The sequence below is a fragment of the Ovis canadensis genome, chromosome 20 (genome assembly GCF_042477335.2).
Source record: "Ovis canadensis isolate MfBH-ARS-UI-01 breed Bighorn chromosome 20, ARS-UI_OviCan_v2, whole genome shotgun sequence".
Taxonomy (NCBI): Eukaryota; Metazoa; Chordata; class Mammalia; order Artiodactyla; family Bovidae; genus Ovis; species Ovis canadensis.
Genome location: NC_091264.1, coordinates 41,904,319 through 41,927,019, shown reverse-complemented (window position 1 = coordinate 41,927,019; position 22,701 = coordinate 41,904,319). Strand labels below are relative to the sequence as shown.

The window sequence follows — 22,701 nt, the reverse complement described above, 5'->3', positions numbered from 1 at the left end:
GGTTTATTTATATGAAGTCCGGAAGTAGGAAGAACTGGGATTTCCCTGGTGGTCCAGTGGCTGGGACTCCAAGATCCCAGTTCACGGTGAGTGACTTCAGTTCCTGGTCAGGCAGCTGGATCCCACATGGCACAACTGAAGGTTCCATGTGCTGTGACTAGGACCCATCACAGCTAAGTAGATAAAAAAAAATTTTTTTTTAATAGGAAGAACTAATCTGTAGTTGTAGAGGTCAAAAAGTTGGTTGGTTATCTTTGGGAGGTTTGAACTGAGAGAGGGCATGAGAGAACCGTCTGGAGAAGGTTCTAAAAATATGTTGAACTGGATGGTGGCTGCATGGCTATAAACAGATGGAAAACGTCATCAGGCTGTCTACTTAGGAGAAGTGCACCTCACTGTACCTTAGTTCTAGATCGACAGAAATGGGAAATCCTTAATGATTTTAAAGCGGTGTACGGGGGATTCCCTCATGGCTCAGTGACAGAGAATCCACCTGCCAACACAGGATTCCGGGTCCAGGAGAATCCCAGCTGCCATGGAGCAACTGGGCCCGTGCACTACAGCTGCTGAGCCCGTGCTCTAGAGCTTGGGAGCCACGACTGCTGGAGCCCATACGCCCTATAGCCGGTGCTTCGCAACAGAGAAGCCTGCACCCTGCAGCTAGAGAATAGCTCCCGTTCACCACAACTAGAGAAAAGTCCATAGAGCAACAAAGACTCAGTGCAGCCATAATGGAAGGAAGGAAGAAAATTATGAAAACAACACAATGTATTGGCTTTACAAATGCAGCTTCAAGACAGGTCATTTTGCTATCCCCCACCCCATCCTAGAACACCACCCTTGACCTCCACCTGTGTGGAATTCTGAAGCCTGCAGTGTAGAGCACTTGAGCAGTTGATGCTGGAATGTGTTTGTTTGGGGTTATATAAATCTGATCTTCCGAGCCCACCTAAGGTTGGGATGAGGTGGAGGGAGTCCTGCAGTAAGATGAGACCTCATCATACGTGAGTTCATAGCCTCATCCCTGAGTGGGATTTTCCAAACCAAGACACTTCTGAGAGCAGAATGGAGCTCCACAGATGTTTCCACCAGGACAACAGGCATAAATCAGGATGTCCCAGGTGGGAGGGTATATACTGGAACTTCTTGATATGAAACCCGCCAGATGACCTGGAAAATACACAGACTGGGACAAGTTGACTTGAATCTTTTGGGACAAAGACGTGGGGTACGAGAGGAGGAAACATGCACACACAGAAGGCTGCAATCAGTCAAGGGTGCAGAGGTGTTACACAAAATCACTCTTCAGGGAACCGGGCCTCCAGCCCACGCCCTGGCAGCTCCCCTTCTCCTCTGAATTTACTGTCCCTTCTCTAGAACTCCTAAGCCTGACCCCGCTCCCTGGCCCTCCCAGCCCACGATTCCTCTGACCCCACTCCCTTTCCCAGAACTCAGTCGTCTGAGCCCCCAGCCTGCGGTTCTGTCCTAGGCCTCAGCCTTTCCTGCCTTCGACTGAAACAGCAGCATCTTCTAAGCCCTGGGGGCTTCCCCAGGCCCCAGCCCCGGCCTAGAACCCGCCCGCCGCCTGCCACGCTGCCACTGCCGCTTCCTCTATAAAGGGACCCAGGCGTCCGGGCCAAGGGGCCCCCGCACAGCAGGTGAGACTCTCCCAGCCCATCTCCTCGGGCTGCTGGGGCGGTGGACTCCTTCCCCGGGGGCGTTCAGTCCCTCCTCTCACACCCCAGCCCCTCCTGCACCTGCAGCTAGGGCCAGGGCCTTGGTGGGGCTGGTTTTGGTTGGTTCCCCTCTCTCTGACTCCATCTGTCAGTCTCTTTCTCTCTGTCTGTGTCTCAGGTCCTGAGCCCTTTCTGTTCCCCTCCTATCTGTCTCTCTCTCTCTCCCCCTGCTCACCTCGGGGTTTCCCTGATTGCATCTCGTCCCCTTCTCTGTCTGTCGCGCCGTGGGTCTCTCAGGGTGGCTGTCTCCACCGGCAGGAGGCCCGTCTTCCTCATCGCGCCCCGCCCCGCTCACTGTCTCTCTCCCTGCAGGTTCTCCCCATGACACCACCTGGACGTCTCTGCCTCCTGAGGGTGTGCAGCACCCCATCCCTCCTCCTCCTCCTGGGGCTGCTGCTGGCCCTGCCGCCGGAGGCCCAGGTGAGGCAGCAGGACCAGGGGGTGCCGTTGGGGGCGGCCCAGCCCAACCCTGGGCCTTAAAGCCTGTCTGACTCTCTCCTCCCCTAGGGGCTCCGTGGCGTTGGCCTCACACCCTCAGCTGCAGAGCCTGCCCATCAGCAACTCCCGAAGCCCTTCACCCGTGGCACCCTCAAACCCGCCGCTCACCTTGTTGGTAAACATCCACCCGCCCTCCCGACAAGTAGCCCCCAGCCCTCCTCCTGCCCCTTTCAGAGACCCAATATCCACCCCCACCAGCTCACCCCTCTCCCACTCCCTCTGTCCTCCCAGCCATCCCTGGGAACTCAGTCCAGCACCTGTTGCCTCAGGGACTGAGACCACTGACCCCCAAGTCCTTGAGCATCATCCCCTCTGGCTCTTCCCAGGAGACCCCAGCACCCAGGACTCGCTGCGCTGGAGGGCAAACACGGACCGCGCCTTCCTCCGCCACGGCTTCTCTCTCAGCAACAACTCCCTCCTGGTCCCCACCAGTGGCCTGTACTTCGTCTACTCCCAAGTGGTCTTCTCTGGGAAAGGCTGCTTCCCCAGGGCCACCCCCACTCCTCTCTACCTGGCCCATGAGGTCCAGCTCTTCTCCCCCCAGTATCCCTTCCATGTGCCTCTCCTCAGCGCTCAGAAGTCCGTGTGCCCAGGGCCACAGGGGCCATGGGTGCGCTCGGTGTACCAGGGGGCTGTATTCCTGCTCACCAGGGGAGACCAGCTATCCACTCACACAGACGGCATCTCCCACCTGCTCCTCAGCCCCAGTAGTGTCTTCTTTGGAGCCTTCGCTCTGTAGAAACATCCAGAAAGAAACAAATAGGCTTCAAGGCCTTCTCCCCATTTTGCCTCCATTCTGACCACTTCAGGGGTCACCGCACCTCTCCTTTGACCATTCCAACAGTCTTGAGTCTTCTCCCCGCCCGGATCTCAGCACCTGGAGCTTCCAAAGAAGGAATTCTAGGCACACCAGGGGACCAGACCTCCCTGGACCACCCCAGATGCTCAGCCGAGGACTTCAAGCCTGCCTCGAAATGCCCTTCCAGATCCCTTCCTTGGCCCTGCCCATCTAGGGGGCCTCGTCCTGGACATAGAGAGGGGAGCTGACACATGAGGGAGCTTGGGTGGATGACTAAAGGCAGGGAGGGGGGGCTTATTTATGAAGGGAAAACAATTAAATTATTTATTTATGGAGCAAGGGAATAATAGCGAGACATCAGAAGAAAGAGCTAATACACCCAAGAGATGACAAGTGAGAGGGCGTGGGCACAAGGATGACCCAGTGGGAGAGAGGAAGCATGGCTCTGAGGGACCAAGGGGTTCTGGAAGGAAGTGAAAAGCTCTTAAGAGCCAGCCGCTGCTTACTGGACACCCCAAAAGGAGATGTCTGACCCTCAATGAAGCCAAATAAACTTTTTTCTGAAATGCTGTCTGCCTGTATGTCTACTGGGAAGGGGAGAATTCCCCAGATGTTTCTGAGGAATGGAGGGAGGACAGGAATCAGAGAGGCTTGAGGGGCTCTGGGGAAACGCTGTGGGCTCGCGGGGTGGGGCAGCCAGCTCGCTGCAGGGGAACCAGAGGATAAGCTGAGAAGACAGAGGCATGTCCAAGGTCTGGAGAAGTGGGGTCGGGGCCCCCTGAGGAATGGGGGTTACAGGAGGCTCCTAAGGAGCACTGACAACACTAAAGAGAGTTCAGGAGGATGGGGGGGAGCATGGGGCCCCCCTGGAAGACATGGCCATGCCAGGGCCCCGAGAAATGGGACAACCTCCAAGGCTGGGGGTTGGAGAACACCAGGGGCATTTCAGGAGACCTGGCCACACACACGGGGGCTCTCAAGGGCAGTGCTGTCTCCAGGAAACTGGAGGGAGCAGGGATTTTTTGGGGGATACATGGCCACACACAGGGACTCTGAAGGGGGAGGGCTCCATGCAAAAGTTGGGGAGTCACATTCCCTTGGAAACCAAGACTGAAACCAGCCTCAGAGGTTCAGTGAGTCCCTGGTCAGAGTGAAAGGAGAAGCCCAGCCGTGCTGGAGTTCATGAATTCCCAGCGTTACTTTCAGCCCCTGGGGCTGTCCCAGGCTTGGACCTGCCATCCGCCCCCAGTTCTTGCAGAGCCTCAAGCTTCCCTTTCTCCAGCTCCTCTCACCCCCCAGGGCCCCAAACACACATCTCAGGACCCAGCACAGCTTCCTCTGAGTTTTCTCTCCATGAAGGACTCAGCTTTATAAAGCCCCTCCCATTTCTAATTCTGCCCCTACATGAGTCCTGTCTGGAAATCAGAAGGAACAGACCACAGAACTCACTCCCACCCCCAAAGAAATGGAAACAGTGGGAGCTGGAGGGCAGAGGGGAAATGGGTCCAGCCCTCAGGGTCCCATATTTACAGCAGTAACTGGCCTAGCGAAGCCCACTCAGAATCCGAGCGGGGGAGTGTAGGAAGTATCCTTGATGCCTGGGTGTCCCCAACTTTCCAAACCCCCGCCTCCGCTATGGAGAAGAAACCGAGACAGAAGGTATAGGGCCCGCTACCGCTTCCTCCAGATGAGCTCATGGGTTTCTCCACCAAGGAAGTTTTCCGCTGGTTGAATGAGAGCCTTTCCCCGCCCTCTTCTCACCCGACAGCGTATAAATGCAGCTGTTTGCACACCCAGCCAACAGAAGCTCCCAGAGCGGGGACACCAGGGGACCAGCCAAGAGAGAGACAAGCAGCTGCAGAACCCCCTGGAGATAACCTCCCAGACAACACACCCCCGAGAGACAGCCAGGCAACTTGCTCTCTCATACACCCTGCCACAAGGCTCTCCTGTCTCCCGTCTGGACTTGGATCCTTCTGAAAAAGACACCATGAGCACCAAAAGCATGATCCGGGATGTGGAGCTGGAGGAGGGGGTGCTCTCCAAGAAAGCAGGGGGCCCCCAGGGCTCCAGAAGTTGCTGGTGCCTCAGCCTCTTCTCCTTCCTCCTGGTTGCAGGAGCCACCACGCTCTTCTGCCTGCTGCACTTCGGGGTAATCGGCCCCCAGAGGGAAGAGGTGAGTCTCTGGCCAGCCTTGGCTCATTCTCCCACCCAGAGAGAAATGAGAAAGAGGGTGAGAGATGGGGTGGGGAAAGAGGTGTGCTGATGGGGAAGAATGGGGAGGAAAGTAGTGGAGAAAGATGGGGAGGCAGGAGGAGACATGGAGAGAGTGGAGGGAGAAAGGGAGAAGGACAGAGAAATAAGACCCTTGGCACGTGGGGGATGCCCTCTAAATATTTGTTGGACGAATGAGTAAGCAGACGTACAGACATAAAGAGAGATGTGTAGACAGATAAGGGGTGTGAGTGGAAAGATGGAGATTCAAAACAAGTGATCTGGATGAAGATGATGAGACAGAAAGAGATACAGACAATATGAAGAGAGATAAGGAAAGATGAAGCTAAGCGTGTCTGGCACGTGGAAGGAACTCAATGAAAGAGCTGTTAAATGGATGAATGAATGAAAAAAATGGATGAATGGAGAGAGAAGACAAGACCCATCTGGGCAGAGAGTACAGGCTAGAGAAGCAGCCAGCAGTTTCTCCTTCAGGGGTGACTTGCTCTAACACTCATCCTCCTTTTTCTCCCCAGCAGTCCCCAGCTGGCCCCTCCTTCAACAGGCCTCTGGTTCAGACACTCAGTAAGTGTCTCCACAACCTCTTTTCTAATTCTGGACTTGGAGGGTGGGTGTGGGTGGGGTTCAGTCCAGGGATGGAAGCAGTAGGGGAAATTAAGGGTTTGGGATCGGAGGGGAGAAGGAATGGAGGTTAAAGTATGGGATATTCTCTGGGAAGCTTACCTTTTCCTTTCCTCTTTCCTCCTCAGGGTCATCTTCTCAAGCCTCAAATAACAAGCCGGTAGCCCACGTTGTAGGTAAGAGTTCTGAGGATGTATCTGGGGCATGAAGAAGCAGAGAGACAGGGCGGGGTAGGATTGGGGGGCTGAATCCAGACTGAGACAGTGTGAGGATTCACAAGCTCAAGGGGAGGGTGGAGGATACTTAGAACTTGAGGGGGCTACTCAGAACCTCATGGCCAGATGGGATGTGGGAACACAGACAGAGGGGACAGGAACCGGATGTGGGGGGTGGGCAGAACTCGAGGGCCAGGATGTGGAGAGTAGAACTGACAGGGTCGCACTGACTCACCCCTCCCTGTTCTTCCCCCTCCCTCCAGCCAACATCAGCGCTCCGGGGCAGCTCCGGTGGGGGGACTCGTATGCCAATGCCCTCATGGCCAACGGCGTGGAGCTGAAAGACAACCAGCTGGTGGTGCCCACTGACGGGCTTTACCTCATCTACTCGCAGGTCCTCTTCAGGGGCCACGGCTGCCCTTCCACCCCCTTGTTCCTCACCCACACCATCAGCCGCATTGCAGTCTCCTACCAGACCAAGGTCAACATCCTCTCTGCCATCAAGAGCCCTTGCCACAGGGAGACCCTAGAGGGGGCTGAGGCCAAGCCCTGGTACGAACCCATCTACCAGGGAGGGGTCTTCCAGCTGGAGAAGGGAGATCGCCTCAGTGCTGAGATCAACCTGCCGGAATACCTGGACTATGCCGAGTCTGGGCAGGTCTACTTTGGGATCATCGCCCTGTGAGGGCGCAGGACATGCATCCTCTCCCACCTCAGTTACCTTATTATTTACTCCTTCAGACCCTCCTCATCCCCTTCTGGTTTAGAAAGGGAATTAGGGGCTCAGGGCTGGGCTCCAAGCGTCCAACTTTAAACAACAGCTGCACTTAGAAATTAGGGATGTAGGGAAGTGAGGCCTGGACAACGGGCCACCAACCATCACCAAGGACTGGAACTGGAACTTCCAGAACTCCCTCGGGTCCACAAGTTTGGGTTCCCGGATGCAACCTGGGACACCCAGAATGCAAGGGCCAGGGTTCTTACCGGAATACTTCGCAACGTTCCTTGAGAAGATCTCACCTAGAACTTGACATGGGTGGGCTTCAACTCTCCCTTCCTGCCAATGTTTCCAGATTCCCCTGAGGTGGGAAGCCCAGCCCCAACCCCACTGGGCCAACTCCCTCTGTTTATGTTTGCACTTATGATTATTTATTATTTATTTATTATTTATTTATTTACTAATGAATGTATTTATTCAGGAGGTCAAGGTGTCCTGGGAGACACAAACTAAGGGCTGCCTTGGCTCAGATGTGTTTTCTGTGAAAACGGAGCTGAACTGCAGGTTGCTCCCACCATGCCTCCTGGCCTTTGTGCCTCCTTTTGCTTATGTTTTTTAAAAAATATTTATGTGATCAAGTTGTCTAAATGATGCTGATTTGGTGACTGATTTGTCGCTACATCACTGAACCTCCGCTCCCCAGGGGAGTCATGCCTGTAACCGCCCTACTGGTCAGTGGCGAGAAATAAAGTGTCCTGAGAAAAGAAACATGCCTCTATCTGGAAATTAATTCTGCATGGGCTTCTTCTTGGGGGTGAAGTGAAGTGAAGTCACTCAGTCGTGCCTGACTCTTTGCGACCCCATGGACAGTAGCCTGCACCAAGCTCCTCCATCCGTGGGATTTTCTAGGCAAGAGTACTGGAGTGGCTTGCCGTTTCCTTCTCCAGGGAATCTTCCTGACCCAGGGATCGAACCCAGGGCTCCCGCATTGTAGACAGACGCTTTACCATATGAGCCACCAGGGAAGTCCTCTTGGGGGTGAGAGGCTGCTAAGTGAAATTCTTCTCCACAGGGCTTAAGATCCCTGGATCTTACTCCTTGGACTTCTGGGGCTCAAGAGATCCTACCTAAGATGAAGCCCAGCTGAATATACCCCTACCCCAAGAAAGGAACTTGAACTTAATTACCTCTCCCTCAGGACAAGGGAATTTCCAACTCTGGGAATTCCTATCCAGGCGGGGCAAATCCTGCTCAGGTGAGATTTCCGGCTGTTGTGGCCTGAGAGAAAGAGCCAGGGAGTGGCCAAATTCTCAGGTACCTGAATCACAGCCAAGGGACTTTCAGACAGTTGGGCAACTGGGCTCTTGAAGCTTCTGCTCCCGGCCCTCCCTCTGCCAATCCAGTCCTAACTGTGCAACTGAACTGGACCTCGGTCTACCAAAGGTTCATTATCAGTCACTGAACCTCATCTATCAAAGAGAAGTAGGGACCCCCACCACACGTGGGGCCACACGAGGAACATGAACAAAAGACCTAAACGACACCGGAGCGCCTCACGGAGGGCTCTGTGCATTCTGGCTTTCTCCCTTTGTCTAGGCCCCAGTCTTCTACCCGCTTCCACCTCTCAGTGGATGGAAGTGAAGAGGAGGAAGAAGATTAAAAAACAAAGAAAGAAACAAAAACAAAGAATAAGATGTAGGTGAAGGACCGCCCTGCTCCCCCCATGCCAGCTTGGTCTCCCTGATTTTTGGTGAATGATGAGAAGCACATGAGATGGGTGAAGTGGAAAGAGAAATGCATTGTACCCCTCCAGGAAGCCTCTTCCGGACACAGAGTCAAAGACAAATATGGAGTCAGAAATAAAGACTCAGAGAGTGGGACCCCTTGCTGGGCTTTCCTTCTTGCTAGGGTTGCCAGGCAAGGGGAAAAACCACGCGGTGTGCCGCAGAGGTGGGGTGACCCACTGGGGTAACCTAGATAGAGCCTTGGCTCCTCCTCCATCTCCTCCAGCCCCAGGCTGAAAGTCAGTCATGGAGCGAGGGGTCTGGTGTTGCTCACCCTGAGGCCCCCACACTTGCCCACTCATGGAAAAGGAACCTGAAGTGTGAATGAGTGGTGAGGATGTGCCATCTCTCCCTGGACAGGGCCAGGTGGCATCAGTTTTTCTTCCTCTCCCTCCTCTCCAGGTTCTCCCTGGTGTCCTCAGGCACCACTCCCCACCCCACGTCCCCCGCAGGCCCCGCATCTCCCTTTCTCCATCACCCTCCCAACTCTCTGCTTCAGCCTCCTCCCTTTACCTCATCCTTCTCCACCACCCACCCACCCACTCCTGCTCCCCCAGCTGTGGCTCTTGACTGTTGCTAACTGGGCAGCTAGCAGAGCAGTGCTGATCTCCCCAGTGCTTCACCATCAGCCCTATTCAGGTTTACTCTGCCGACTGGGCCACTCTGAGTGGTGCTTGCAATGACCCCACCACTACTGGGATGGACCCAAGAGAAAAGAGTGCAGTGCTGAGTCTGGGGGGACCATGTGGCCTTGAGAATCAGGGTGCTGGGAGATGCTTTGGCATTTGTGGAGGGCCCTTTCCTCCAAATGGGCTAATGTCAGGGAAAAGTCATTCAGAGGCAAGGGTGGGTGGGACCCACAGATCCCCCACCCCAGGGAACAGAGGCCATGCCAAGTACTATGAATTGTTTCAAGCAACGAGAAAAATAAGAATATTTAACCCACACTTGTGTACCTACCCTGAATGAAGACACCTTAGCATCTCTGCGTTTGTATTGGCAACACTGAAGTTTACATTCTTTATTTTCATCCGGCTCAAAAATCAGTTTCCAAACAGTCATCTACATTTTCCCCACAGCCATGGGGTCCCCGGTGTCTGGGTCCCCAGTAACTGGGCTGTGTCATTCACATACTCTCATCAGGCAGTAGCTGTTCTTAGGGATGCAGCTAGCCCTCACCCCACCATCACCGCCCCGAAGAAGGTCTTTCCCCTCCTGTAGTCCACCATGTCGGGGTGACTGATATTGACGTACACCCTCTCGCCCCTCCGGAGCTGCACCAGGCCACCGAACCCCACGCTCGTGTACCAGAGGGGCCCATAGTCGTGCCTCCTGGCGGGGTCCGAGACAGGTGTCACGGTCTCCGCGCCCTCCAGCAACAGCTCGGGGGTCCCCGATCCATAGGCGCCCCCCGCCCGGTACAGCCGGCTGAGCAGCGTGACCGAGCGGTCCAAGGGCTCCACGGCGGGAGGGGGCGCCCGGCCCCGGTAGCCGACGTGACAGTAGAGGTAATAGAGGCCGTCCTGCGGGAGGGCCAGCCCTTCCGCACCCGAGAACAGCGTCCCGCTGCTCAGAAACGCCTCTTCTTTCTTCGCCTCCCAGCCTAGCCCCTGCCCCGTGGTCCAAGCGCCTGCAGAGAAACGGGCCCGTCGGCTCTCTCGGAAATCAGATCCTGAAAGGAGTGATCCAGGCCGGGGGCTTCTGGGAGGGTGGGTATGGGGGACACTGGGGGCTTTTAACTCCCTGCAGGAGCCCAGCTGGATAGGGGAGCGGGCTGATGGCGCTCTCCTGCAATGAGTACGAGTTGGGATTGAGGGCACCTGGGTGTGCGGTGCCGAATGCTGAGGTGGGGCGATCCAGGCCGGGTTTTCCCTCCTCCCGGGAGTGGGGCGGGGAAGCAACAGGCTAGGATGCTGGCGGAGCGGAAGGGTGGGCGAGATAGCTGCAGTCAAGTGGGTGGGCAAGGGAGCACCGCAATGACAGAGCAAAGGGACTCTAACCGTGGGTGAGCAGAACTGGCACCCCTGGACCCTTCAGGACGATGAGGTCCTTACCAATGAGATGGGGTCCTTATCAGTGAGATGGGATCCTTACCAATGAGATGGGCAGCTGGGAGCCTAGGGCTGAGATCAGTTTCTGAGTCCTCCTCCGGCAGCTCCCCAGACTCTGGAATGGGTAGGAAGAGTCCACAGTTGGGGGCAGGGCGGCCACCCACGCATGGTCACCCCCAGAGGACAAGGTGCCAGGGCCCAGGGATGGGGCATCTGGATTCCTGGAGAAAGAGAGTATCTGGGGATGCAGATGGTTGGGAACCGGGAGTCCCTGAGGGGCAGAGCCAGGGGAGGGAGGGTAAAATGGTGGGCTCTTACCAAATCGCTGATGGGCAGGTGCCTGGGCGCCTGGGTCAGCTGTCCCTGTTACCTGAGAGGGTGGGGTCACAGCGCCCAGATTTCCCTCTTAACTGATGCCAACCACCAGCCCTCCCATTCCTAGCATAGATCCAAGCTCCAGACTTGGGGTTTCTCCCACCAGCCCCAGCCTCCACACACACCTCCCTGGAATGGAGAGCAAGCGAGGTGGCTGTACTTGAGCAGAGAGACAGAGGCCCTAGTATGTCTTGGGAGGAGAAGAAGAGACATACAGATGACCAGGAAGGGGCTTGGTGACACCAGGACACAATAGCATCACACGAACATGAAAAGAGGACCAGCAAAGCGACAGACAAGACATCCCCACACGGGGGACAGCCAAGCCAGCTGAGCAGGATAAGGCAAGGGGCATAGCCAGAGGTGAGTGAGCATTGGCAATAGCCGGCCCATGGAGGGTTTATTGTAGCCACTCACCAATCCTCCCTGCTTCTGGGGCACCAAGGCCAGCACAGCCACAACAGTGATGGGCACGGCCAGCAGGAGGGTCACCAGGGAAGTGACTCCTGCCACAGCCAGCAGCAGGCATCCTTTCCTCTGGGGCCTCCTACCCCGGCCCTCCAGCCCCCGTTCCCCCATGGAGACTGAGCTAGGGCCCGGGCAGGGGGGCTTTCATACCTCAGGGGTGGGGCCACCCTCTCCCCAAAGACCCATACACCTGGCTGGGACTTTCCGCACACCCCTCACCCTGCTTCCTGTTTACCCAGAGCTGGGGTGAGGCAGCTGGATGCCTGGGTTCTCTGAACTGGGGAAGGAGTCGGAGGTGAAGAGACAGGCTTTCAGGGTAGAGCTGGAGGGGGACTGAGAGATCTTCTGACTCAGTGGGAAGGAAAACTGACTGAGGCCCTGGGAGGGAAGCTGGCTTGCTGTAAGTCAGGCAGCTACAGTGAGAACACACAGATTGCTCCAGATTGCCAGTGGGGTCTGCAATCTTCTGTACCCCAGAGGTGGGTGCTGAGGGGAAAGGTGCACCCACACCCCTGAGACCAAGGGCAAGAACTGGAGTCTTCAGGGATGGGTGTCTGGGTCCCTAAGAAGAACTTGTTCCCATGCTTGTCCTCTTCCCATTCCCTTGCTCCCTCCAACCCCCCAGACCTGGGTGAGAAAGACAGAGTTAAGCCAGTCCATGGTAATGGTAGCTGAAGAGGTCCTCAGCCTCACCACAGACTCTTAACTCACTGATGAGGGATGGAAATAGAGCATCACTTTCCTTGTTACGCAGTGTAGACAGGAGTTCGATGAGCACCCACCCACAAAGAGCTTTGCAGTCTAGGATGAGCTGCATGCTGACTTAGTCAGCATGAGTAAGCAAAAGAAAGCAGTAAGGACAAAATGAATGGTGTAGGAGACAGAGCAGCAGGAGATGAAGGGAAGAAAGACCAGGTCAAGGGAGTTGGGAGTGGTCCCAGATCATTTCCCTTTCTTGATGTCTCTGTGGGTTCCGTTCAGTTCAGTTCAGTCACTCAGTCATGTCCAACTCTTTGCGACCCTGTGGACTGCAGCATACCAGGCTTCCCTGTCCATCACCAACTTCTGGAGCTTGCTCAAACTCATGTCCAATGAGTCGGTGATGCCATCCAACCATCTCATTCTCTGTCATCTCCTTCTTCTGCCTTCAATCTTTCCCAGCATCAGGGTCTTTTCCAAGGAGTCAGTTCTTCACATCAGCTTCAGCATCAGTCCTTCCAATGAATATTCAGGACTGATTTCCTTTAGGATGGACTGGTTGGATCTCCTTGCAGTCCAAGGGACTCTCAAGAGTCTTCTCCAACACCACAGTTCAAAAGCATCAATTCTTTGGCACTCAGCTTTCTTTATGGTCCAACTCTCATATCCATACATGACTACTGGAAAAACCATAGCTTTGACTAGACTGACCTTTGTCAGCAAAAGTCCTCTGTGTGTTCAGATAATAATAACATAGCTTATATATATATATGTATCATTTGGTATGTGCCTGTCACTGATCTACACACTTTATATACAAGAATGCTTTTTCGGGGGAAACACGATGCACAACATACAGGATCCTAGTTCTCCAACCAGAGATGGAACCCGTGCACCCTACAATGGAAGCACAACTTCTTAACCACTGGACTGCTAGGGAAGTCCTATATAATAATGCTTTTAATCCTGATAAACACTCTAAGAGGAAACTGAGGCACAGAGAGGTTAAATAACTTCTATAAGGTCACACAGGAGTGGCAGAGTCAGGATTTGAACCCAGGTAGTCTGGCTCTATACCGTTAACCACAAGACAGTTTAAAAACTGAGTGCTGACTTCAGATTTGTCCATTTCAGGGTATGTAAATCTTGCCTTCCTCACCAACCCCCTAAAAAAGAAATGGGGAAACAAATACTGAACTCGAGTCAATGATAAGCATAGTAAAGGGTTTAGAGGTAAAATGTACTGATGTCTGCAACTTTGAAAAACATCAAAAAATGAGATGGATTGATAAGATATGTGATAGAGCAAATATATGGAAGAATATTAATTGTAGAATCTAGATGGTAGGAACAGTTTCATTGCATAGTTCCTTCACATTTTTTCTATTTGAACATTTTAATAATAAAACATTAAAAAAAAATATTGGCCTACTGTCCTGCATGGGGAACACTGTGGATGGGGGAGGGAAAGAAGTAGCAGAAAGCTTCTGAATTTGGAGAAGGAAATGCAAATGCTTATGGGCCCAGGTACCACGTGAGCTCCCCCGTCTTCACCTTCCTCAAGGATGAGGTGTGCCATCCTCCAGCATCCATCATCCCTCTCCTTCATCCAGGTCTCTGTCCAGAAGGCCTTCGACTACTTTCCTTACTTACTTTTGCGCTCAACATCAGAATGCTGCTCCCTGCAGGAAATCCACCTGGATTGCCTACAGCTCCTTTCCCAGCACCAGCTTGTCATCAACTTTCTGTCTTAGGTCTACCAGCAGTGCTCATGTGGATCTAGTCTGGCTGTCTCTGACTCTCCTGTTGTTCATCCGTCAATCAAGTGCCCTGTTAGATTCAGCTCCAGAATACCAGGAGAGTTACCCAAATCCACCAGCACTCCCAGTTTGTCTTGGGAGCTGGGGGTGTATGTCCACACATACCAGGATCATGGCTCTCAGGGACCCAGTATAACTGGGAAAAGTGAATCAGGGCAGGCATCTAGAAAGTACATGATCACTGACGACTTGCAGGATCAATAGGAGGGCTGGGGTGGAAGGGGATGACAGGCTGAGTTACAGTCCTGGGAGTCTGAAAGGAAAAGACGTTGTAACCCCAACCCTCAGAGCCTAACTTCCTCTCCCAATCATGCTGGGGAGGAACCCAGGCTGGGGGAGAAGTTAAACCAGGGGAGGGGCAGGAATGTCTGAGGCGGCAACACCACTCCAGGGCGGCAGCACCACTCCAGGGCAGCTCCGGCCAGTCTGCAGTCCATTCATCCGCAGGCCACAGGCTCTGGGTAAGCTGGGACCCTCCAGGGGGAAACTCAGGGAGAGGACAGTCATACCCCAGAGTGAGGTGAGTCTAAGATAAGGGAAGGGAAAATACAGTTTTGAGGTTCCCTGGGCCCTGGAGGACTCCTCCTGTCCAGCCTCTGTCTTTGCTCCTCAAAGAAGTGTAAACCATCCTCTTCTGCCCCCGCTTCCCAGCATGGCCTCCTCAGGCCCTCCTCTCCACCTGTGTTTCTGCTCCCCACCCGCCACCCCTACACATCCCAGGAATCCTCTTGAAACCAAGTCGGTCTCAGTTTCCACACACTGGTCAGTGCATCTGGCTCTGGGTGAAGTCAGCAGCCCCCTCTTTGCCCTCAAACAGGAACCAGTGGTTGTAAGACAGGAAGTGCCTTAGGGGAAGTTATGGGCCCCAGACACTTCTCCATGCCCCACTTTAGCCCCAGCAATATCTGCTCAAGGGGAGCGGCTCTCCACACCAGCCAAGCTGGGGCCCCCTTTTCCTGAGTTACTCTGCCAGGTGGTGCTGGACACCGCCCTCCCTATTTTTCTGCCAGGCCTCGGCTCCTCCCTCAGCCCCCTCATCAGAACCTAGAGCTACCTGATGCTGGAAAGTCTTCTATGAGCCAGCTCATCAGCTTAGGGTAGGGGAAAGGTGGTAGGCTCTGGAGCTGGACAGAGCTGACCTTGAACCCCAACTCTGCCTCTTCTGGGCTGGATGTCCTTGTCAAGATCCAGCCTCGAGTCTCAGGTCCTTCACCCGGGAATGGGCACCATAGTACCCTATATTGTTATGCAGATTAGCAGTGACAAACAGAAAGTGCCCCGTTCAGGGTTAATACAGAGCTAAGGCTCCTCGGCTTGGGAAACTATTGTAATAGAGACACCGGAGTTTACGGATGAGGAACTTGGGGCACATGATTCACCCCAGGCCATTTAGCCTGGAAGAGCTGTGTGAGGTTTCACAACCTACAGGCTAGTCTTCAGTCCTGAAAGCATGGGGGAAATGGCAAGGTAACCCTCTGCAAGGGGCGGGGCGGGGGGGTGGGGTACACAAGGAGCAGTGGGTAAAAAGTGGCCGGTGCGGTTCGTGGGTAGGTGGCCAGGGCCTCTTGGGACCAACCAGTGCTGGGGGGCAACAGACCTCATGGGGAGGCCCAGAGATGGCAGGGGTGGCAGTGGTAAGCTTCTGGAGGGTGAATGGTCTTGGGAGCGAGTGAGGTAACTGGTGAGGGATGGCCACCTATGGTAAGAAGTGAGTCAACACAGTCTGGGGTGAAGAATCTCTGGGAGAATTTTTTTTGTCTCTAAAACTATTAGAGGGAGAAGCTGAGATTCACAACAGATGAGGGGGATGGAGTGAAGTGAAGCGAAAAAAGGTCCCTCTAATATTTACCCCTTTTCCCTGCAGGAACATCGTGGGGAAAAATGGATTATTATTACCTATCTGGGGGCTTAGGGCTGGGGGTGCTCCTTCTGCTTGTGGTTGTTCTGTCCATCTGCCTGTGTCGGCTCCACAGGAGAGGTGAGCCCCACCTGCACCTCCCTCATGCCCCCTCTGTGAGGAAGGGGGCAGAAGTCAGATGGAGCAGGGCGGAGAGAGTCCAGAGAGAGAGGCCGTGGCTTTGGCCGTGGGAACCCCAGGGAGGTTGGCAAGTGAGGAAACACCTGGTGGGGGTGGGGAGAGTGAGTGAGCAGGGCTGGGAGGTGGCACCAGGGGGGCGGGGGCACGGCCAAGCTGAGCTTCTTCTTTCCTTCCAGTGAGGAGGCTGGAGAGAAGCTGGGTGAGTCTGGGGGCAGGGGAGAGGGTGATGGGGCAACAAGACGGGGTGGAGTTGGGGGAGCAAAAGGCAGAAACAGGAGCATGAGGGAGACAGGAAATAAGAGAAACAGAAAGAGGGAAATAAGGGATGAGAAAAAGAGAGGAAAGGAAAGGTGTGGAGATGGAAAGAGGGAATAAGACAAAGGAGAGAGGGGGGAAGAAATGAGGGAGATTGGAGACGAGTGAGGCAGAGAAGTCAGAGGGAGAATGAGAGACACAGGGAAAATGAGAGAAACCAAGAGAAAAAGGAAGAGAAGGAGATTAAGCGGGATGAAGTGGGAGAAAATGAGAGAGTGAGAGAGACGTGAAGAGGAAAGGACAAGACAGACTAAAAGAGAGATGAAGAGAGAGCTATGGATGAGCACAAAGAGAGGCAATGAGGTAAAAAAAAAAAAAGTGGCAGTGGGGGCAGGGAGTGGCAGAACTTAGGGAGGGGGTGGACAGGGCAGGGAGGCTCCTGGGGACCCTGTCAGTGCTCTCTGCCCGGGCCCCAGGTCCAGGCCTCAAAACAGGAGCTCCACTACGCGTCCTTGCTGAGGCTGCCTGAACGGGAGGGACCTGACGTCCGAGAAAGGGAAGGCAACAAGGAGGACCCCAGCGGGGACTATGCCTGCATTGCCAAGAACAAACCCACCTGAATACCTGCAGATGCCCCTTCCCCAACCCACAGCCATCCTGTGGTTCACCCAGTAAAGACCATGGTCTTGCCACCCTCTGTGTCTCAGGCTTCTTCATCTATTTCAAGCCCCAGCTCCACAGGGCCAAGGTCAAAACCGAAATTAGTGGGACTTCCCTGGCTGTCCAGTGCTTAAGGCTCTGGACACTTCCACTGCAGGGAGCGCAGGTTCGATCCCTGGTCACGGAACTAAGATCCCACCTGCCGAGTGGCCAAAAATAATAATAAAGTGGCCTTTCTTAAAAACAAAACAGAATCCCAAGCGATTTACCCTCCCACTCATTCTGGGATCAGGTAGGGGAATTCACTGGGTGAGGAAGGGTGTTTGGGGACCCAAGCAAGCTCAGAGAAGAGTATTTGCCTGTGGGCCATTGACAAGTAGGACCAGTCATGTCAGATACTCTGCTCTTCTCAGGACAAAAGGCCTTAGCCTCCTGGGCAGGAAGGAGAAGTGTGCTGAGTCCCAGGATGGTGGTGGGAGGGGGCAGGATTACTAGAAAGCTCCCTCCTTGGGCCCTTCCAGGCCAGATTTAGTAGCAGGAGGTAAGAGTTGGGAGAATCCAGAATGAGACACACTGGAGCATCTGGAGATAGAGCAGGAAATACACAAGACTCATAAGAAGGATGATGGTGGGGTAGAGAGGAATTTATTAGGGTCTCTTGAAGAACTTGGGATCACTGGGGTCTGGAATCACTCATCAGAGGCCATCCAAGGAGTGACAGGGTGTTCCCTTGTGACAGTGGCCTGGAGGAGAGGCCACAGGAATTGCTCAGTGCTGCAGCCCTCCTCCTCTTTCTTGGTCTCTATGTCTGCCGGCTCCAGGCTTTTCACTTGCCCTCCCATCTCCACACCCATGTGTCCCAGCTCCAACACTCACATTTGCCCTGGTAATACATGCTGCTGCCCATAAACACCGAGAGAAAGCTGAAGGCATACAATCCAGCCCGAAGGAGGAGCACTGTGCCAGCTGCTAGCTGAGCAGATCCTGCATGTTGCGGTGGGGGGAAAAGGGGGAGAAGGGCTCAGGAGAGGAGGCCCTGGGTAGAAGGGTGCAGTGGCTTGGGGAGGGCAGCAGGCCTCAGGGAGGGACTCTCCAGTATCAGGGAGGGTGGGGCCTCCAGTCAAGGGAACATGGCTTTCTGGCACCTCACCTTCCTCCACCACCAGCAGGGTCCCATTCCCTGTTCCGACACCCAGGCCCAGCACCTCCACCCTGCACACGTAGACTCCGGCGTCACGGCCTCGGGTGTCCCAGATGTGCAGCTCAGCCTGGTGGTCACAGAGGAAGCGGGAAGAGGGGAGAGGGGCCAGGCGGCCCCGGAACTCGGCGGTCTCATTCCTTACCTCCATCCCTGGGGCCACTTTGTCCCGGTACCATGTGACAGAACCAATGGCCAAACTCCCTTGGCTGGCATTGAAGGAACAGGGCAGGAAGGCAGGGGACCCCTCTTGGGTACGGACTTCAGGGAGCTGGGACACCCAGAGAACACAAGATCCTTGGGGCAGAGAGAAGACCCAGAGGAGTGCCTTCGCAGTTACTCCAGAGAGAAAGACCTGACAGCTTGTGGTAGAATGTCCCCACTGTACCCCCACCCCCAGAGGGTTCCCAGGGACAAGCACTTTAGATGTCCCATTAAACCCTTTTTACCAATCTAATTGCTTATTAAATAGTTTTTCAAATTCTTTCTCATACCAGCTCTCACCCTCTCCCATCATTCTCTAGCTCCGTCCACTAGTAACATTTTGCTGAAATTTAACTTGTCACAGTTAAAGTGAAGCTCATTAATGAATGTGGCTGCCTAGTTGACTAATATCATTAATTATATTATGCCAGGTATTATTTTAGTACTAATAGCATTCCGCACCATTACTACTGTGTTTTTTTTTGTTAAAGATCATTAAGCAAATCTCCAGGTGAAGCTGTGGCTATAATTGACAGGGATCCCTATTGAATTCATCTAAATCGATGAATTATATCAACTATTGAAATTCTTGATTAAATTCTCTAGTTAATGAAATTTACCACTCATTCTTTTGTTTCAGTGATTCTCAAGCTTGAGAGCTCATTGGAAACATCTGGAGTGTTTGTTAAACCAGGTTCCCAGGCCCCACTCCTGGAATATTTTATTCTGTGGTTTTGAATAAAATATTTGAATTTGCCCTAGGTCCCTGCTGATGCTGAAGCTGTAGGTCTGGAGTCCACACTGCATTTAGTTAATGAGTAGATCAGATAATTAAAATCAGTTTCATTAAGAAACTTAACTTAGAGTTAATTAAATTCCTAAACTCCTAATTATGTCTAAACCCTAGATAATAAGCCTAGTTTAATAAGCTTATTAAACTCATCGAATTAAAACTGACCCCTTAAAAAAATCTGACCCCTTCCTTCAAGCCCTTTTTACTGGTTCTTTAGACTTTATCTTGTTAGGAAGGTGACTGGGAAGAAAAAGGCTTCCCTGGTGGCTCAGATGGTTAAAAATCTGCCTGCAATGTGGGAGACTCATGTTCAATCCTCAGGTCGGGAAGATCCCCTGAAGAAGGGAATGGCAACCCTCTCCAGTATTCTTGCCTGGAGAATCCCATGGACAGATGAGCCTGGCGGGCTGCAGTCCATGGAGTCGCGCAAAGAGTAGAACACAACTGAGCAACTAACTTTCACTGGGAAGAAAAGAATTCTGGTGTGGAAGCTGGGGAATGACCCTCCCAGCGGGTGATATGGAGGGAACTGCAAACTGGAGGAGTGCACTGGGTTTCAGCTTTACAGAGGGACCCCCTGCTTTCAGCCCCCACCCAGTCTGCTCCCCCTATGTCCAGCCTCCCCCATCCTTCCTCCTCCCAGCCCCACACCCCTCAGGTTCCTGGGAGAAAGCCCTGTCACCTGGATGAATGGTGATAAAGATGACCAACAGCATCCGGGCCATTTCGGAGGGTGTTCCTGTTGATGAGGGACATGAGCAGTGAGGTCTGGGTGAAGGAAAATGACCCACTACTTGTGACCAGGCCTTTGGTCACTGGAGGGGAGTGGGGAGCTTCCTATGACACACAGGACTCACACATCACTTACCAAGGACCTTAACTCCCTGGGACCTCAGGCATCGAACGCATCCCTCCCTGAGGAAAGAGGATGCTGCTGACGGTGATATCTGCATTGCTAGGAGGAGGGGGCAGAGTGGGGGCGGTTGCATAAGTGGTTGAGGGGAAGGGTGTGGCTTAGATGGCTGGTAATGCTTAGGTAGGTGGGTGGACGGGTGAGATCAGGATGTGGTTCCCCCATCTTCTAAGGTTCAAGAAGACTAACCCTTTACCAAGAATAAGCCTTCAAGAGCTTTTCTGAGCCCAGAGCTAACCCACTTCCCCTCCCCTTGGCTCAACAGCACCCAGGTCCACCCCCATTCATTCCCTCCCCTCAAGTTAGGGCCCTCTGCCAGGGCTGCTCAAGAAATTCTGTAAATGAGAGGATTAGCAGAAGTCAGCTGACTGGTGGCGGCAGCAGTGAGTTGCCAGGGGCTTTGTCTAGAAGCTGTATTTGCACAGCAATCACCCTGTTTTGCTGGTAGCTCAGATGGTAGAGTCTGCCTGCAATGCAGGAGACCTGGGTTTGATCTCTGGGTCAGGAAGATCCCCTGGAGAAGGAAATGGCAACCCATTCCAGTATTCTTGCCCGAGAAAATGACATGGACGGAGGAGCCTGGTGGGCAACACTCCATGGGGTCACAGAGAGTCGGACACAACTGAGCGACTAACACACACACTGTTTCACTTAGGCTGTGTTGATTTGGGTAGAGCTGACAGAGAAGTTTGGATTCATTCAGATTCAAATCTCCATTAAAGGAATATACTTCTCAAAGAGGTCCACTTGACCAAGTGTGTTCTACACAGATTTAGGTAAAGTCACTCATCTTTATTATTTTATTGATTCGTTAGCTAACATTTCTTGAGAAATTACAAGGTGCCCCCACTATGGGAAATGCAGTTTTTACAGACACAAAGGAAAGGAGACACACTGCGGGACTTCCCTGGTGGTACAGTGGGTAGGAATCTGCCTGTCGATGCAGAGGACAAGGGTTCAATCCCTGGTCCGGGAAGGTTCCACCTGCTGCAGAGCAACTACTCTAGAGCCTCCTCACTGCAACTACTGAACCCAGGTGCTGCAGCAACTGAAGGCCACGTGCCTGGACCCTGTGCTTTACAATGACAGAAGCCACTTCAATGAGAAGTCTGCACACCGCAACCAGAGTAGCCTTTGCTCTCCACAAATAGAGAGAACCCTCGCACAGCAACAAAGACCCACACAGCCAAGATTACTTAATTTTTTAAAAAAAGACAGTTTGTGTTACACATAGGTCCAAAGTTACACAGGGATTAGTACAAGTGTGCCACACACTTTTGTACATGTATAAGCCACCTACATGAGATAACACAACACATAGAAAAGAAAGACGACATATACGAATGCGGGGTGAAATCTGCCCAGCCCTCACCGCACATTTTCTCTGTGACTCCTTTTATAGAGGTCCATATTCTTTCTTTCTGACCAAGTTTCTTGCTGTTTCACAGCACACTCACGGATCATGCCGTTCTCCATCTTCCACAGCAGTGATCTGGAGCTTTTTTTTTTTTTTTTGATAAGTTGTAATTTTATGGTTAAGAATGCTGACTTGGAGTCAGGCTGTGGTCAAAATGCCAGCTCCCCTACAAACTAGTTACCTAATTGTGGACAAATTATTGAACCTCTCTGAACCACCTGACAACCACAGGTACCTCACACTCTGGGAAGGACTGACTCAGCCATTCAGTGAGTGGAGTGGCAGCCTCTTCAGGGCCATCTAACCAGTGGGTGTGGAGACATAGCAAGGCAAGGACCGCCCCCTGGTGGCCACAGAGCATGGGGCAGCCTGAGGCCCTACTACACGGCTCTTCACAGCTGGGCCTTAATTGTAGCTTTCGCTCTGTTCCATACCTTGCCTTGTCCTGTCAATAACCCATCCTCACACCCAAAGGGTGAATGTGGAGCAAACACTCTCTTCCACTCAACTGTGAGAATCCCATGGTTTGGGAAAGAAGGGAAGTTCACCCCAGCGGAGTGGGGGTGAGGGGCTGGAATGGGCAACTGGCCTGAAGATAAAACTCCATAATTCACAGACTCAATCACATGGCACTACTCCATGTCTCAGGGCAATGAGGCTTAGAAGTCAAGGCAACATAAACGGGAATCATGGTTCCACTACTTACACATCTGTAAAATAGGAGTAGCTTTTGTCGGTTTCCAGACCCCACTGTAGCGGAGGGTCAGTGTATGTTATGCTAGCCTTTATGTCCCTCCCAGTCCTGGGAGAGAATGACCAGTGGTACAGTTGGGCCTGAACTCAAAGGTTTTTTGCTCTTTCCACCTCTTTTTGCTACCTAAGATTTCCAATACCCCAAAATGTTGTGGATTCTGAAGACAGGACTTGGCTTGTTTTAAAGACCATCTAGAATAAATCCTGATGTATGTGTGGATTCAAGGACCCTTTTCAATAAATCTGAGAGCCTCTAAAGAACTTTAACCTGTGCTAATTAGATAAGCAAACTCAAGGATGGAATTTTTCTTTCTTTAATAATTTTACTTTAGGCTGTGCTGGGTCTTCGTTGCTTTCTGCAGGCTTTCTCTGGTTGCAGCAAGCAGTGGTTACACTATGTTGCAGTGTGCAGGTTTCTCATTGCAGTGGCTTTTCTTGTTTCAGAGCACAG

The 22,701-nt window shown here is 53.1% G+C and overlaps 5 protein-coding genes and 1 long non-coding RNA gene across 15 annotated transcripts in view; 3 read left to right on the top strand and 3 right to left on the bottom strand.

Moving 5' to 3' along the window:
* Positions 1 to 1,300: 1,300 nt before the first annotated feature.
* LTA (lymphotoxin alpha) lies at positions 1,301 to 3,599 on the top strand. 2 transcript variants are annotated; one of them, XM_069563276.1, is made up of 4 exons: positions 1,301 to 1,658; positions 2,049 to 2,156; positions 2,244 to 2,349; positions 2,561 to 3,599. In XM_069563276.1, the coding sequence occupies exons 2-4, from the start codon at positions 2,058 to 2,060 to the stop codon at positions 2,971 to 2,973; spliced, it is 618 nt and encodes a 205-aa protein (XP_069419377.1). In that variant the 5' UTR covers positions 1,301 to 1,658; positions 2,049 to 2,057; the 3' UTR covers positions 2,974 to 3,599. The 2 variants fall into 2 exon arrangements, with proteins under 2 accessions (XP_069419377.1, XP_069419379.1); XM_069563278.1 differs by lacking the exon at positions 1,301 to 1,658 and having other exon boundaries at positions 1,661 to 2,156.
* Positions 1,893 to 6,239, bottom strand: LOC138425413 (uncharacterized). Its single transcript, XR_011251205.1, has 2 exons — positions 5,992 to 6,239; positions 1,893 to 2,967 (listed from the first exon to the last, which is right to left on the bottom strand). It is a non-coding gene; the product is annotated as an uncharacterized lncRNA (long non-coding RNA).
* Positions 4,832 to 7,590, top strand: TNF (tumor necrosis factor). 2 transcript variants are annotated; one of them, XM_069563275.1, is made up of 4 exons: positions 4,832 to 5,209; positions 5,784 to 5,832; positions 6,018 to 6,065; positions 6,368 to 7,590. In XM_069563275.1, the coding sequence occupies exons 1-4, from the start codon at positions 5,024 to 5,026 to the stop codon at positions 6,787 to 6,789; spliced, it is 705 nt and encodes a 234-aa protein (XP_069419376.1). In that variant the 5' UTR covers positions 4,832 to 5,023; the 3' UTR covers positions 6,790 to 7,590. The 2 variants fall into 2 exon arrangements, with proteins under 2 accessions (XP_069419376.1, XP_069419375.1); XM_069563274.1 differs by having other exon boundaries at positions 4,940 to 5,209; positions 5,787 to 5,832.
* A 2,006-nt stretch (positions 7,591 to 9,596) lies between these two features.
* Positions 9,597 to 13,356, bottom strand: LTB (lymphotoxin beta). Of its 3 annotated transcripts, XM_069563260.1 has the most exons (4): positions 11,450 to 13,356; positions 10,976 to 11,027; positions 10,701 to 10,772; positions 9,597 to 10,236 (listed from the first exon to the last, which is right to left on the bottom strand). In XM_069563260.1, the coding sequence occupies exons 1-4, from the start codon at positions 11,609 to 11,611 to the stop codon at positions 9,782 to 9,784; spliced, it is 741 nt and encodes a 246-aa protein (XP_069419361.1). In that variant the 5' UTR covers positions 11,612 to 13,356; the 3' UTR covers positions 9,597 to 9,781. The 3 variants fall into 3 exon arrangements, with proteins under 3 accessions (XP_069419361.1, XP_069419362.1, XP_069419363.1); XM_069563261.1 differs by lacking the exon at positions 10,976 to 11,027 and having other exon boundaries at positions 9,597 to 10,394; positions 11,450 to 11,702; XM_069563262.1 differs by lacking the exon at positions 10,976 to 11,027 and having other exon boundaries at positions 11,450 to 11,685.
* A 1,006-nt stretch (positions 13,357 to 14,362) lies between these two features.
* Positions 14,363 to 17,004, top strand: LST1 (leukocyte specific transcript 1). The gene is made up of 4 exons (XM_069563273.1): positions 14,363 to 14,480; positions 15,884 to 15,997; positions 16,234 to 16,256; positions 16,789 to 17,004. The coding sequence occupies exons 1-4, from the start codon at positions 14,384 to 14,386 to the stop codon at positions 16,930 to 16,932; spliced, it is 378 nt and encodes a 125-aa protein (XP_069419374.1). The 5' UTR covers positions 14,363 to 14,383; the 3' UTR covers positions 16,933 to 17,004.
* A 591-nt stretch (positions 17,005 to 17,595) lies between these two features.
* Positions 17,596 to 22,701, bottom strand: part of NCR3 (natural cytotoxicity triggering receptor 3) — a 32,965-nt gene continuing 27,859 nt past the window's right edge. For 2 of the 6 annotated variants that reach the window (XM_069563267.1, XM_069563269.1), the window contains exons 2-5: positions 19,850 to 19,906; positions 18,123 to 18,467; positions 17,849 to 17,956; positions 17,596 to 17,715 (exon numbers count right to left, since the gene is read on the bottom strand). In XM_069563267.1, the coding sequence (XP_069419368.1) occupies positions 17,669 to 17,715; positions 17,849 to 17,956; positions 18,123 to 18,467; positions 19,850 to 19,892 (543 nt within the window). In that variant the 5' untranslated portion in view covers positions 19,893 to 19,906 and the 3' untranslated portion in view covers positions 17,596 to 17,668. Of the gene's footprint in view, positions 17,716 to 17,848; positions 17,957 to 18,122; positions 18,468 to 19,849; positions 19,907 to 20,035; positions 21,265 to 22,701 lie in introns of those variants that run through there. The other 4 variants (XM_069563265.1, XM_069563266.1, XM_069563264.1 and 1 more) reach the window with 4 other exon arrangements.

What these genes read in the sequence shown, in the direction of transcription:
- LTA (XM_069563276.1), top strand. Translation starts at nt 2,058, where the DNA reads ATGACACCACCTGGACGTCTCTGCCTCCTGAGGGTGTGCAGCACCCCA. An exon ending in CCCTGCCGCCGGAGGCCCAG is followed by an intron (nt 2,157 to 2,243) that starts GTGAGGCAGCAG and finishes CTCCTCCCCTAG; the next exon opens with GGGCTCCGTGGCGTTGGCCT. An exon ending in ACCCGCCGCTCACCTTGTTG is followed by an intron (nt 2,350 to 2,560) that starts GTAAACATCCAC and finishes GGCTCTTCCCAG; the next exon opens with GAGACCCCAGCACCCAGGAC.
- TNF (XM_069563275.1), top strand. Translation starts at nt 5,024, where the DNA reads ATGAGCACCAAAAGCATGATCCGGGATGTGGAGCTGGAGGAGGGGGTG. An exon ending in TCGGCCCCCAGAGGGAAGAG is followed by an intron (nt 5,210 to 5,783) that starts GTGAGTCTCTGG and finishes TTTTCTCCCCAG; the next exon opens with CAGTCCCCAGCTGGCCCCTC. An exon ending in GCCTCTGGTTCAGACACTCA is followed by an intron (nt 5,833 to 6,017) that starts GTAAGTGTCTCC and finishes TTTCCTCCTCAG; the next exon opens with GGTCATCTTCTCAAGCCTCA.
- LTB (XM_069563260.1), bottom strand. Translation starts at nt 11,611, where the DNA reads ATGGGGGAACGGGGGCTGGAGGGCCGGGGTAGGAGGCCCCAGAGGAAA. An exon ending in ACCTGCCCATCAGCGATTTG is followed by an intron (nt 10,773 to 10,975) that starts GTAAGAGCCCAC and finishes TACCCATTCCAG; the next exon opens with AGTCTGGGGAGCTGCCGGAG. An exon ending in CCCAGCTGCCCATCTCATTG is followed by an intron (nt 10,237 to 10,700) that starts GTAAGGATCCCA and finishes GTTTCTCTGCAG; the next exon opens with GCGCTTGGACCACGGGGCAG.
- LST1 (XM_069563273.1), top strand. Translation starts at nt 14,384, where the DNA reads ATGTCTGAGGCGGCAACACCACTCCAGGGCGGCAGCACCACTCCAGGG. An exon ending in GTGTCGGCTCCACAGGAGAG is followed by an intron (nt 15,998 to 16,233) that starts GTGAGCCCCACC and finishes CTTTCCTTCCAG; the next exon opens with TGAGGAGGCTGGAGAGAAGC. An exon ending in GGAGGCTGGAGAGAAGCTGG is followed by an intron (nt 16,257 to 16,788) that starts GTGAGTCTGGGG and finishes CCCGGGCCCCAG; the next exon opens with GTCCAGGCCTCAAAACAGGA.